We start from the raw sequence: 13,018 nt of genomic DNA on the forward strand, positions 1-13,018 counted from the left end.
TAGAAACTGAGACGTGCCATACAGTCAAAACGCCCTGGAATGCTACTGAACGGCATTACCCTTCTTCATGATAATGCGCGCCCCCACACCGCCAACTGTGAGGAATATGCTAGAGAGTTGGTTGGGAAGTGCTTCAACATCCCCCCTACAGCCCAGATCTCTCCCCATTTGATTTTCACATATCTGGAGACCTGAAGAGAGATATTTGTGGACATCAGTTTGCATCAGACGAAGACGTGTGTGGCTGGGTAAAGCTGTTGTTCCTTAGACAGCCCACAAGCTTTTTCAAGGATGGGACTGACCGTCTTATCTCCCAGTGGGATAAATGTATTAACAGTTTTGGAGATTACTTTTGAGGTAAGAAATGTTCTTTAATATGTTTTGTCTTCTGACCCGTTTTCATTTGACTGTCCCTCATATATCATGGTTTCTAAGCCCATCTCATCAGCATACTTCATAAATACTTCCCATTGGTCTGTGTATCCTTGGTAAAAACTTTACCACAGCAGTGAACACATATGCAAAAATAAAAGAATTATTGGATGTGTCATTTTCCATGTGGTTCGTGTCATATCTAAGGAAAATAGGCAATAAGTTGCTCCCAAAACTTTCTAATTATTATAATAATTATTTTCCTGACAGAATCAAATAGATTCATTTACAGACTGCAAATTTACTAGTTGTCAAACAAAGAAGAAATAAATGAATGAACACTTTTCTTCCCATTTCCAAGGTTTGCTGCTACCATTGCTTTGTCCAGTGGTAGGAACATGCTGTGACAACACAAGATGTTTCTATTTCAAAACAAATTTTGTGCACGTACGCCTCAACTGTGTCGCTAGATAGTGCCTACATTTACTTTTTTGATGTCTGTAGATCATTTGCTAGTCATTTCTTCACAGTAAAATATTGCTGTCTGTGTAGTGCAAGAAATGTTCAGGCTACAAAGTAAGCCAGCAGCAGAGTTTCTGGGAATTAAAATGGTAAGAGGATAATCAACTTGAAAAAATTTAACAAATTGAGAAAACATAAAGTAATGTTTGCCATCAACTTTCCTACCTATCATTTGGTACGCGCTTCATAGGTTCTTTTATACATACTTACCTAAATGGAAAGCTGAGTTGTGTGGCTACATATGACCTTACTTCACCCAGAGTGGTTGTTACTCCAAAATTATGGGAATGTGAAGATCCATCTGGGAGGCGAAACTGTATACGTGCCATGTCACTGCAAGGAAGCAAAATGTAAGTTAAGAAGAGACCTTGACATGCCTACTGTTCTTAAACTTGAAAGAAGCCAGCCAAATTATATAAACATGTTCTCTTTATTCTGTCTTTAAAATATGTTAGAAATGTTCAGTGATATTTCATGTCCATGGATTGAATATAAAATTAAAGACTTCACATAATGAATCACAGTGGTGAGTCAAAACTGAACCTGGGGAAGTAAAAATGAAGTAATTAAAACAGCTGGATCATAAACATGCATAAGAAAATTGCCAATTTTCATTTTTCCAACAAATATAAGTTTAGTGCATTGCTCTTCTATTTCACACATGAAACAGTTCACATATAAATTTCAGGTGGCAGCTCTGATACCTTTCCTGTCGCTTTCCTCAGTGTAACATTGTTTCAGATTCACTTCCTACTGAAGCTTTACATCTAGGCATAATACTGAACTTCATAAAATCTTGGATAATTGGATGGCCAATCTCCCAGCTAGCATTACTAACCCTCTGTTCAACATTTACGACAAAGGGTCTTTCTATACTGTCATCATCATTTATGATGATATCACTACCAGCATTATGCCACCTGACACATGCATACCTGTTAATTCATCTTTAGCATCTGAAATACTGTCACTATGTATGCAATTCTTTTGGTTTCTGGTAATTTAGACAGGCTTGTAATGACATCATAAAACATTCCTTCAATGATCAAAGAAAAGGTGGAAGGAAGAACTGCATTTAGAGTATTTAATAATGGACAATTAAGCTTACTGTATAATTCATCATAATTAAACATTAAATAAAAGAACTGATAAAATTGTCCTTAAAATCAATTGAAGGTTGCTGTTGGGTTGTTAACACTCCAAGTTCATACCTGGGAAGTCCCAAATTCAAATCCTGGGCCAGAGATTAACTATCTCAACTGAGAATTTTCATGGTCTTCTTTGTTCCCTCCAAGCATAACACCAGGACAACACCCACAATTACTTCTTCATGAATTCTTTACAATTCATTATACATTAATTCTTCTGTCACATGATGCTATAAAATCAGAGCTATTGAAAGCACTGTTAAATAAACTAAGAATATAAGAGTATGGCTTTAAAAGGTCGTAGTTCTTTCACACAGGGTTCCCTACATTCTCACCTAATGTTCAAGAGGTATATTTCAACAAATACCACCCAAGAAGAGTGAACTACAAACAAGAAAATGTGACAGTGAACACATCCCAGTGTATTACAATGTAAGATTCTAAGCAGGAATAACTTACATAAAACCTGCAAGGGCTAACTTTAAAATTGTTAACATATAACACTATAAAGATTTTTATAAAATTTTACTTTTTATTCCTGTCTTAGAGAAATTATAACATTTGTGATAAACTTACAAAATTTTATTTATCCAGCTACATTTCGAATTCTGATCAAATTATGTGATGGATTCTACATCACTGTACCACTGTCTAATAAATATTTGTGCCAAGAAGTTTGGAGGGCTAAAAAAGGAAGATGAGTCTCTGATGTTTCTCACCAGTGGGCAGCAACATCTCTAGCGCACTGTTCTGATTGTCTCCTGAGTTCCCCTTCTGCTTGTTTCCTGGCTGCTTCCTGTTCTGCAGTGGATCTTAAGGCCCTTTCAGCTCTGAATAAAGCAGCACAAATTGCTTCTTTAGTTGGTTACACACAAATGCTACAATACTTTTGTTCCTTGAGTACGTTATCATATAAGACTTATAAAATCAGGAGGGAAAGAAAAAGAGTAGATTAGCACATTCATGTCACATTCCATTTTACATACAGAGAGAATCTCTTGTAAGTACACATTCAAAATTAGACATTACAGATAAATCACTGCATTAGAAATGAAAAAAATTACAGAATACTGATACAATCATGGAGTTTTGTTTAGTCCTCTACATTCCCATATTGTTGAACGTGGCAGACTTCACAGCACAGTGCAAATGTCTGCCATGTCTCTTCAAGTATCTGTGTTACTATGGTGAACGCAGCTCACAGCTTTGAATGAGTTTGCACAGTGATTGCAGTCACTGGCAAAAAACAATGTGTTCAACATGCCTCCACTTTAAAAAGTAATTTTGTGCAGGATTTAGGAATTTGGAGGCCACAGTACTGAAGCTCCCTTACCACAAAAGTTACTGAACGTCAACTCTCCGTGGATAAATTTTTCAAGAACGAAAGTGTAATAATTTCAGTCCCTCATTTACATCTATAGAAGAGTTAAACTGTAGAAAGAATATTTATTGTTGTTCTTGTTTGTTTGTATGGTTATTTCATTTATTTTTGTGTCTCGAACATGTCATCGCCTCCATCAGTATAGCATCTATCAAGTCCAACTGCATCTTCTTCCAAATCAGTTACATATAAAAGCTATTCAATATCTATCAAATACATATTGTGATGTATTTGCGCTATGCAGGAACTGTTGAGCCACAGAGGCCTCAGGGCACATGCGCAACGTGAGAGTTGCGGACTGTATGGGTGCATTGCTAGGTGACAACTCTGTGAACGCTTGGATTGCACAACAGAAAGTGCGAGTGACGTCACACACCCCACTCATTCCGTAACTACACAATGCTTGATAAACATTCCTCCCATTAGGCTGTAACATCACGCAACATGTGAGTCCGAGCAGTGACCACTGCTAGGCACTCAGTAGACATGATGATTATGCAATAGTGAAGCGAGGTGCATTTTCCGCTGTCCGGCTGAGGGTTTATAAGAGAAACTGGAATACCCAAGGAGCAAGTGGAAGTCTAGCAGCCGCCAAGTTCAGCTGTAGCGAGTGAACTGTGAACGTGAAGAAGACGTCACAAGTTCAGTTGAAGTACAGCAGCCGTGGAAGAAGAAGAACCGGACGCGTGATTAGAAGAGTTTATGTGTGATAATCAGTGATAATTTGTGATAACTGAGAAGGTACTGGGAGTTTGTAATTCAGTGACACTTGTATAGCTCTCACATTATAAATACGTGAAGACCACTGAAGAGAGAGTGAAGAGATTATTGTGTACGGTTGTAAAGTGTGCAAACCCGTAACAGTGTCATAATTAACTGTAGCCACGACTTGTAGGTCAACTTGGATTGTCAACAGTGTCTTCAGTAAACAAAACATGTTACAATATTCTTTTCCCACCCAAAAAAGGCCAATTCTCCTCCACATGCACCAGTCACATCAATCTTGATTTTGTTATTCCATCAACACTAGATCAAAAGCATAAATTCCACAGCTCCTTCTTAGTATCATCCTCAAGTACAATAGACCACTGTAGGTTGTGGTGCAAGGGCCGAGAAGTCCCACCCCTTATACATTCATTCATTCATTCATTCATGTATCATCCCGCACTTCTATTAATTTCACTCTGCTCAGATGTAAACACTCTGCATCATGTGACTGAACATGCTCAGTATATACAACACTTTATTCTATTGCCTGCACATGCAAATTTTTATGTACTGGACAAAGGTACCCCAAAAAATAAAATTGGCTATTGTAGCCTATGTGAGATCTGCAGTTTTCATGGCAATGAAGGTTTATTTTGACTTTGGGTTATGATGTCAAGATGGAGTTGGCAGGTTCCTTTGAAACAAAGCACCCACAACACTACATGGTGCCTCAAACCCAGAACACAACTATCTGAACACAGTAGCTTATTCTTCTTAATAATGGTTATCATTTCACAGACTGCTATTACCAATCAACTGCGTACTTCTTTGGCTGGCCATTACCAAAAAAATGTTCTTCCAACATTACATATCAGCACATTTATTCTATTTACATTTGAATGAAACTACATTCTGCCCAATTCCAGAAAACTTTACCTGTCTTGAGCTATCTGCTTGAGAATTCGCTCCCTAGCTGCGGCCTCTTCCGCTTTCTCCTTCTGCCTTTCCTCCTTGAGTTGTTTTAATTCCTGATCCTGTTGCCACCTACGCAGTTTCTGAACTTCCTGCCCCACTTTACGACGCTCAATTTCCTTCTGCTGTTGAGTCTAAATGAATGAATTAAAATAATTTACTGCATGTTCTTGGGAATGCATTGTCCAAATAAAACCTTTTGCAAATTACTTCACCTACTAATGTCAAAAGAACATTCTGAATCCCTTTGTGTCTACAGCCAAAGCAGCAGGACATGACTACTGTTGTCATAAACTGATTTACAAGTAAAGCATGGAGGCTGGCTCCACTACAGGTGAGACAACACTGGTAAAAGAAAGGAACAAATGGCACTATAAGTGGCATAGGGCCAAGCTAACACCTTCTTAACACAAATATAACATCCTACTTCAGCCTAACTGATGCTTTACAGAAGCACATCAAATGAACTGATGAAGACTGTGAAGAAATACAGTCTTTGGATGTTGACTTCATAATGTACTTGAGTAAATGAACAAATAAGATGTCTGGATCCATTAATCTAGTTTAGATTCATGCAGCTCTATCATAGGTCTTCATTTGAGAATGTAATCTTAATTTTTTTTACCTGTTCTTCTTCTTCCTCTTTCTGTTTCCGTTTCTTCTCTATCAATTCTTTGGCTCGTTCTATCTTTTCTTCTGGAGTCAATCCTGTGACAGCTGAAATATTTAGCAATTATTGTGAACATTAAAGTTTTCACTGACAAAGATAAAAACAATGAAGACGTCTGAAAAAATAAATGCTGAGGAGACCACATGACATATTTTGAAGTATTACTGTTATTTTAAGAGCTCGTGTCTTTTAAAGACCAGTAACACCTCTATAACAACATTATATGATACTCTAAAAAAAAGAGGAACCCATTTTTAAAAAACTTTTGTACATGTAGTATTTATTAAACTTAATTATATTTGAGTCGGTAAGCATTTACAAACATAAATCAGTCTCCTTGTAACTTCCCCCTGCAACAAAACCCATTTCTGAACCTACAAACTACAAGGGAGCATGTTCCTCTGAAATGTCAGTATCCACCCACAAAACTACATGATGTCCCAATCCAATGGACCACAACTGCAGTAAACAGAAAAATTAGTTCAGACCATTATATAGGCAGCTGAGAGAAGTGTGTGGAGGCAGGGTCGAATACCTCCACCATAACCCTGTGAGTCATAGGAGGTGACGAAAAGGGAAGTCTCAAATCTGAGACAGTAAAATATGGTCATGGAGTCCCAAGGGACTTGGACACAAGAAAGACTATGCTGGCAAGGACCAGGAGCATACACAAAAGACAGACCCCTCCTACTGTCAGAGAGGGCACCCCACAAAAACAAGACCGTAACTGTCAAAGAGTAATAAATATCTGGTCATGAGCCCCACATGGGCCTCAACACCCAGACTTACTGACTGACTGAGAGTCAGTTGCAATGTGACTTTCACTTTGACTAAAATGATTTAGTATTTCACCAAAATCTACACAGTAATACAATCTATGGATGGATGCCATCTGTCCTTAAAGTATTACGAGTGTATTTGCTTCAATACAACAAGACTGTATAGAATTCTGGGAATGCCCAACAAGTTCAGAAAACAATGTATAATAGAGACAAGAAATATTTCATTATGCCATACTCTTCCCATAATTTTTTTTAATGTTAAAAACGTTATTATATGAGGGTGCAAATGGAATGAAGTGGTAACAGAAAATGTAACAATTTCCCCATGACATTGAGCGTTATCACTTGTGCATCCTCTTACATAACAGCTGGTAAATCAAGACCTGTGGCATATCTTATTGTGACGGGGATGGCCCAACACTCGGTAAACACCCCCCCCCCATCCAGCAGTGATGTAACAGCATCAGAGCAACTGCCGCTGCTACGGTAACAGACCAGTCAACACTCCCTCCCCCTCCCCGCAGTGACGTAACAGGGGACACTGCTGGTAACACAAGGCAACAGGGAACAGTATAAAAAGCCAGCTGAGCAATACGTGAGCAGAGTGTGTGATCAGGAGCGACACAGTGTGGATCGTGAAGTCGCTGAGTGCAGTTGCAATTGAGCAGTTGCCGAGTCGGGTTGTATTGAGTGCATGGCAAGGACTACAGCAGAAGACGTAATTGTGATACTGCAGATGGCAGTACTTGTAAAATTTTAAACTGTGTAAATGTGAGAACGAAAGTGCAATAAATTCATTAGATCCAAAACAGCGTGAAGTTATTTGTCACGTGACATATACCCGACACATAACATTATATTAAAAGTTATATGCAATTTTTTTTTTTTAAATTCACTTAGTGGGGGGTGGAGTCCAACTGGGTCCACTCAGCACAGCGGACACTGATTGGCCTAGTGCAGACCGCCCCGGGTGATTATGATGGAGAATTTGGTGGAATGAAGATTAGCAGGGGAAACCGAAGTACTCGGAGAAAACCCACCCCAGCGCCACTTTGTCCACCACAAATCCCACTTGACCAGACCTGGGATTGAACCTGGGCCGCCGCGGTGGGAAGCCAGCGACTAACCGCTTGAGCTATGGCACGGCCAAAGTTATATGTAAATGAAAGAAAGAAGACTGATCTATCCAAAAGTGTTGTTTTTTTATTCCTGACATAAAATTGTACATTGTTTAAATTATTACCCAAAACATGTAATAATTTTCCTAATTTTACAGACATTCAACAGCATTTAAATACCCCTGATGTCCTGGCTGAGGAAATTTGTCACAATGCTATAACCGGAAAGGGTTAGGCATGTAAATGACCTACATACCAAATTTCACATGTCCAGCTGCAATGATTCATGAGGGCAAGGAACCTCCTTATTGCAACTGTATGTACGTTTTTTCATTTGGGGATGTTGTAATATGAGTTTTTGTTTGGTATTGCCCCATTTAGTGTTGCTGTATGACCATATAATGGGGCAACATTGTGATCTTGGTTGACTCGCAAACATTACGTGGGTTTTGGCCATTTCCTATGTTTGGGATAGGTAGACAGCTCCATGTGGTTACTTTATGTGTTTTTTCTGGTTTTCAGTCTGGACCGAACAAGTTAGCTGAAGGTATAGTTTTGTTATAAATGCATATTTGAAGTACTGAAGTAATGGTTTGAGTCTTGTTTTTTTTTTACTGTTACTGTACGTCATGAATTGAGGTTTGGGTGTTATTAAATACTTGTTATTCTGGAGATTCAGGTTTTTCTTGTTGAAAGATAAGCTTGGACATACCAGTCCATCTGGGGAACACAGTGAACGCAACAATTTAACCAGGGATAAATGCAGTGATCATGACCAAGCATTAGTAGACAGTAGGGATAAGAGGGGAGGAGCTGCTAAGAACAGGATACAGAAGATGAATCTCACCATTAGCTGCTACTTGGATTTGATCCTCATTCATGTTTTTAACTTCTGTTGCTTCTTCTTTGGATGATGATGCACCTACAATAAAGCTTCCTGTTTCATGAGGGGTGGCTTTTGGAGAGTCCTGTTTGGTTTCCTGTGTTTCTGCCACTGCAGCTTTGTCTTCTGCAGATAGAGAATATTTCTGATGAAGCAAATTGTGACTAAATGCTAAATATTATAACAAAGACCTTCATTATAAAACTCTGTATTTTGGTATTTAAACCTAATGTCCCATTCACTTGGGTTGGGAAACCAGTTGAGATTTTTGTGCACTTCCTACCACGACTGTCTTCTTGGTCTCGTGGTCTCCCTTCCACCATATGTCATCTTGCTTAATTACACACGGGGGAAACGTCTCAGTTCAGTGTAACTGTGGTCAAAACAACAACTGAAATTCTTGTTTTCTCTCTCCCAGAAATTGTTACAGCACAACCACGATTTTCAGCGAGTGATGGCATGTGTTGAAAATGCTCAAAAATCACACTTGTGGCATCACGGTTGTTTTTATTATCAGCTTAGGTATTTTAAGTGTCTACTTCATATGTCAGTAATCATTTTAGAAATTAATGTGATATTACTGATTAGGGAGTGTAAGAAAATTCATTCCTCCACAGATTCATTAAACAGGAATTTCCATGTACATGGAACATATGTGTTGTTTGAATAAATTTTACTATTATTTTCATTGAATGCACTTTAAATTAACATGGTACTATTAAGGAAAATATGTATATAGTATGTTAACTAAGATAACAACATACTCTACATGAAATTTGATACATTTCACTCAGTATTATTATATAATGACTCACAGCACTGTCCAGTGTGATTGATTTATAGAAGCTGTATTTCAATATTTCATTTTCCTTCATATGTTTCAGTCGGGTTGACCATCTTCAGAAAGACATGATCAACATTTAGAAAACCACTATTACAATGTCATTAATATATAAACGTTACAAGGTATAACTTTTATGGTCAACCCGACTGAAATGTGTTAAGGAAAATGAAGTACTGAAATATAACTTTTATAGATCAATCACACTGGACAGTGCTATGAGTCATTATACACTACTGCTAATGTGACGGACCAGGATGAACCAAGTCAAGTTCACTCAGTATCTTCTTGAGTTTCTCTTCACTGCACTGAAATTAAGTTTTCAAATTAGCTGTCGGTAAGCAATTTATATCTTACCTGGTGACACAGCTTTCCCACTTTTTTCCAAAACTAAAGTGATTCTACGAAGCAATTCAGGCTCGTTCACTTCTCCAGCCACTACTTCCAGGGGCACCCCATTTCCACCAATAAAGAACAAGGATGGGACAGGTACCAGATGATCTAAGTTACACATTAAGGAACTTATTTGTTTAATGATGCAACATGTTTTACAGATGAGCAAGCAAAATTTTGTTACTTCTCCCACATAAAAAAAAGAAATGTTATTATAAACAAGTGAAATTATGCCCGAAATCAACAATTATTACAACAATGAGGCATATACCCAGCAAGCTTCTGTGAAGGAATATATCCAACTGGTACATCTTTGTCCATAATGCATAAAGTAAAAACCTGTTGAACTCAACAAGAAGTGAGAAAGTGATATTGTGATATCATGTTCGAAAGCCACAATATGACCATCTGCTGAGCATGTTCTTGTGGCAACGCGAAATAGACCGTTACTGGTCAATGCATTACCATGGCAACAGATGAACAGTTCAAGTATGTGTTCTGTCTGCAGTCTGCACTGGGTCATAAAAGGATTCGCAGGAGTCAGTTGTACTGAGCAGCTGAAGACTAGAGACCAGTCTGAGAAACGGAAGAAATACAGTGAGAGATTCATTGTCAAGAAGGAGCTCAATGTGTGAACTGTTATAATCAACTGTGATTATAATAGAGATGGAAAAGAAATCAAATCATCAAATCTAGAGCCCACAATTATTAGTCACACAACCCTGTACATGTGACAATATATATAAACCTACCCCAGAGAAAAATGAAATCACAAAAATATGAGGAGAATTTGTTGGTCTAAAATGTGGTCATGAGAACAGACTTATCAGCATTTCGTACATGTGACTGTGGTAAAATACACGTGTAGACCCATCCATGAGAATTCACATACAAAGGGCTACAAAACTGATCCTGGTCATGATATGGATGGGTAACCATTTGTACTTCACCATAGTCACAAAATACTGACCAATGACTTTCCATTGTGCTGTACCAATTAAAATTTGTGACTGGTTTCTCTTCATATATAAACCTGCCGGTATTAAATTTTACTTTACTTCAACCTTGAAGGAGGAGGCTGTAAATCCTTCAGAATGTTGGGATGATTCATCTTCTTGGTATGGCACAAGATACAAAAGACTCTGCAACAATATATTTTTAAAAGGTGTACACTTACAGCTATATGAGATGTATCAGAACGTTCCCAGACTATTATTGTTGTAGCTGCCTGAGAGTAGCTGAGAGGGGAGGCCATCAGGCAAGTGTTACCTGACTGAAATCTCTGCTCTGCATGAACTCATATGTCAATATATTTACATCCTATTATTGCACGTTGTCTTTATTTGAGAATGTACATATTCACTTCACTCATGCTATTTTCATGTTGAGGTGTTCAAGCTGTGTTCCTTTGTGCGTAGTTTACCTTCACTGGGCATCTGTCCCTCATCACACTGTCTTACCACACACAAACCCCACCTTGCTTCTATGCATAAGTGCAGACTAACTCACTTCAGGCTAGTGGTCACTGTTTTATGTATGGAATCTTTTTTGACTATTCCTGTGCATCTGAGAGTGAACTAGGCAATTTCCAATGTTAGGGAGAGTAAGGAAATCTGGAAACTTCAGCAGCAGTGCATGTGCACATCTTGACAGGTGATCCACCTCAACTCCTGCACTTATTATTAAGTGGTATGATCAAAGCTTGAGATGGAACTTTTACTGATGCACATCATCAAGACTCTTTGCTTCACCTTCAGCCATAAATTCATATCCTGGTTTATGACACACCTCATCTCAACCCGAACTACAAAACCAAAGCATCAGTTACAATCATTCAGGATCTGTGGATGTTACTGCCTAACAATTGTTGCCTTGTTTTTATCTTCACACATTTAAATTTGCAATAAATATGAAAGAATATGTTTCAAAAAACAATATACCAAGTAAAATCTTTTGCAATTATAGACTAGCAACCAAGTTCCCTATTTTTCCTTTTCCTTCCTGTCCTTTCACCAGTTTGACCATGTCGTCAGTGTGAAAAGTAATATACTATGTTGTGAGGGTACTTCTATACCAATTCAGGTTATTATCTGCAAACTTCTGAGAAGGCTTTCTGAACACCAGTCTTGGACAAAAGATACCACTTATGCCAATAATTTCAGACTACCCACCCAATGTTCTTGGACAGGAAGCACATCCCTTAGTAACATCATATGTCAGAAACAAACATTTAGTTATGGCAGCTTAGTCCATTTTTAACATACATTCCTTAGTTTTAAAAAATAAAAGTGGGTTTCTGAGATCACCATGCTGTCTGTCTCTGAGTATCCACCCTGCCCCATCAGCTTCTGAATGCCTGAACCAATCTTTATGAAACTTGGTATCTATATCACAGCACCTACGTCACCTCATTGGTGTACTTCACAAATTCCTCCCATCAGTCTGTGTGTCTGTGTGTGTATCCCATTATCATTGCTAGGCAAGGGCTTGGTAGAAACATTACCATGGCAATGAATACACACACACCAACAGAAGAATTGTTATACATGTCCTTTTCTATGGGGTTCCCGTTGTATCAAAGGAAAGTAGGTGATTAGTTCTTTCCAGAACTTCTTCTTGTTGTTTCCCTTTGTGTTTGAAACTACTCAATAACATATATATTTCACATCACAGAACCATAAACAAGTACAGTAAAGAAGCAGTGGGGGAAATCTGCATTCTGATGCCAGATACCCTATACAGGGTGTCCCAGGAGGAATGTGCCAAACTCCGGGAGGGTGTTCCTTATGTTAAAGTATGCCGATATAACCCAAAACACCTATGTCCAAAGTTGAACGGTTACGGAGATAATGGCCCAAGAAAAGTGTGGTCTTCTGGCAGGTCCAAGCACTGTACCTCGCTGTACCTCTCAGCTGAGAGCCCTTATCTATGTTTGTCCTTGAGTGCGATGATACTCCCTAGCCGTGCTTATGTAGTTGGCTCATACCAGAACGCGCAGTCAGCACGTTACGTCATCGCTCGCCAGTCATGTGTTATGTATACTGCTTGGAAACCTAAGGACAATTATGACATGGCGAGCGAGTATTTTGTACTTCACTTTTATGGCTTTCCGTCACTCACAAGTTAGTTTGATGTTACGTACATTATTAACATTACAGAATCCACATATTCCTGCCAGTTTTAATATGTATTTTGTAATCAACAAGTGTGTAACCCCGGTCAAAGTTT

The 13,018-nt window shown here is 38.4% G+C and overlaps 1 protein-coding gene across 1 annotated transcript in view; it reads right to left on the reverse strand.

Moving 5' to 3' along the window:
* The window catches only part of LOC111870216 (UBX domain-containing protein 4), a 27,835-nt gene that overhangs the window by 7,848 nt on the left and 6,969 nt on the right, over positions 1 to 13,018 (reverse strand). The window contains exons 4-9 of the mRNA XM_033753717.1: positions 9,755 to 9,988; positions 8,521 to 8,682; positions 5,729 to 5,820; positions 5,068 to 5,237; positions 2,762 to 2,872; positions 1,105 to 1,227 (exon numbers count right to left, since the gene is read on the reverse strand). Of these exons, the coding sequence (XP_033609608.1) occupies positions 1,105 to 1,227; positions 2,762 to 2,872; positions 5,068 to 5,237; positions 5,729 to 5,820; positions 8,521 to 8,682; positions 9,755 to 9,988 (892 nt within the window). The remainder of the gene's footprint in view (positions 1 to 1,104; positions 1,228 to 2,761; positions 2,873 to 5,067; positions 5,238 to 5,728; positions 5,821 to 8,520; positions 8,683 to 9,754; positions 9,989 to 13,018) is intronic.

This window comes from Cryptotermes secundus, unplaced genomic scaffold (assembly GCF_002891405.2).
Source record: "Cryptotermes secundus unplaced genomic scaffold, Csec_1.0 scaffold1182, whole genome shotgun sequence".
Classification (NCBI taxonomy): domain Eukaryota; kingdom Metazoa; phylum Arthropoda; class Insecta; order Blattodea; family Kalotermitidae; genus Cryptotermes; species Cryptotermes secundus.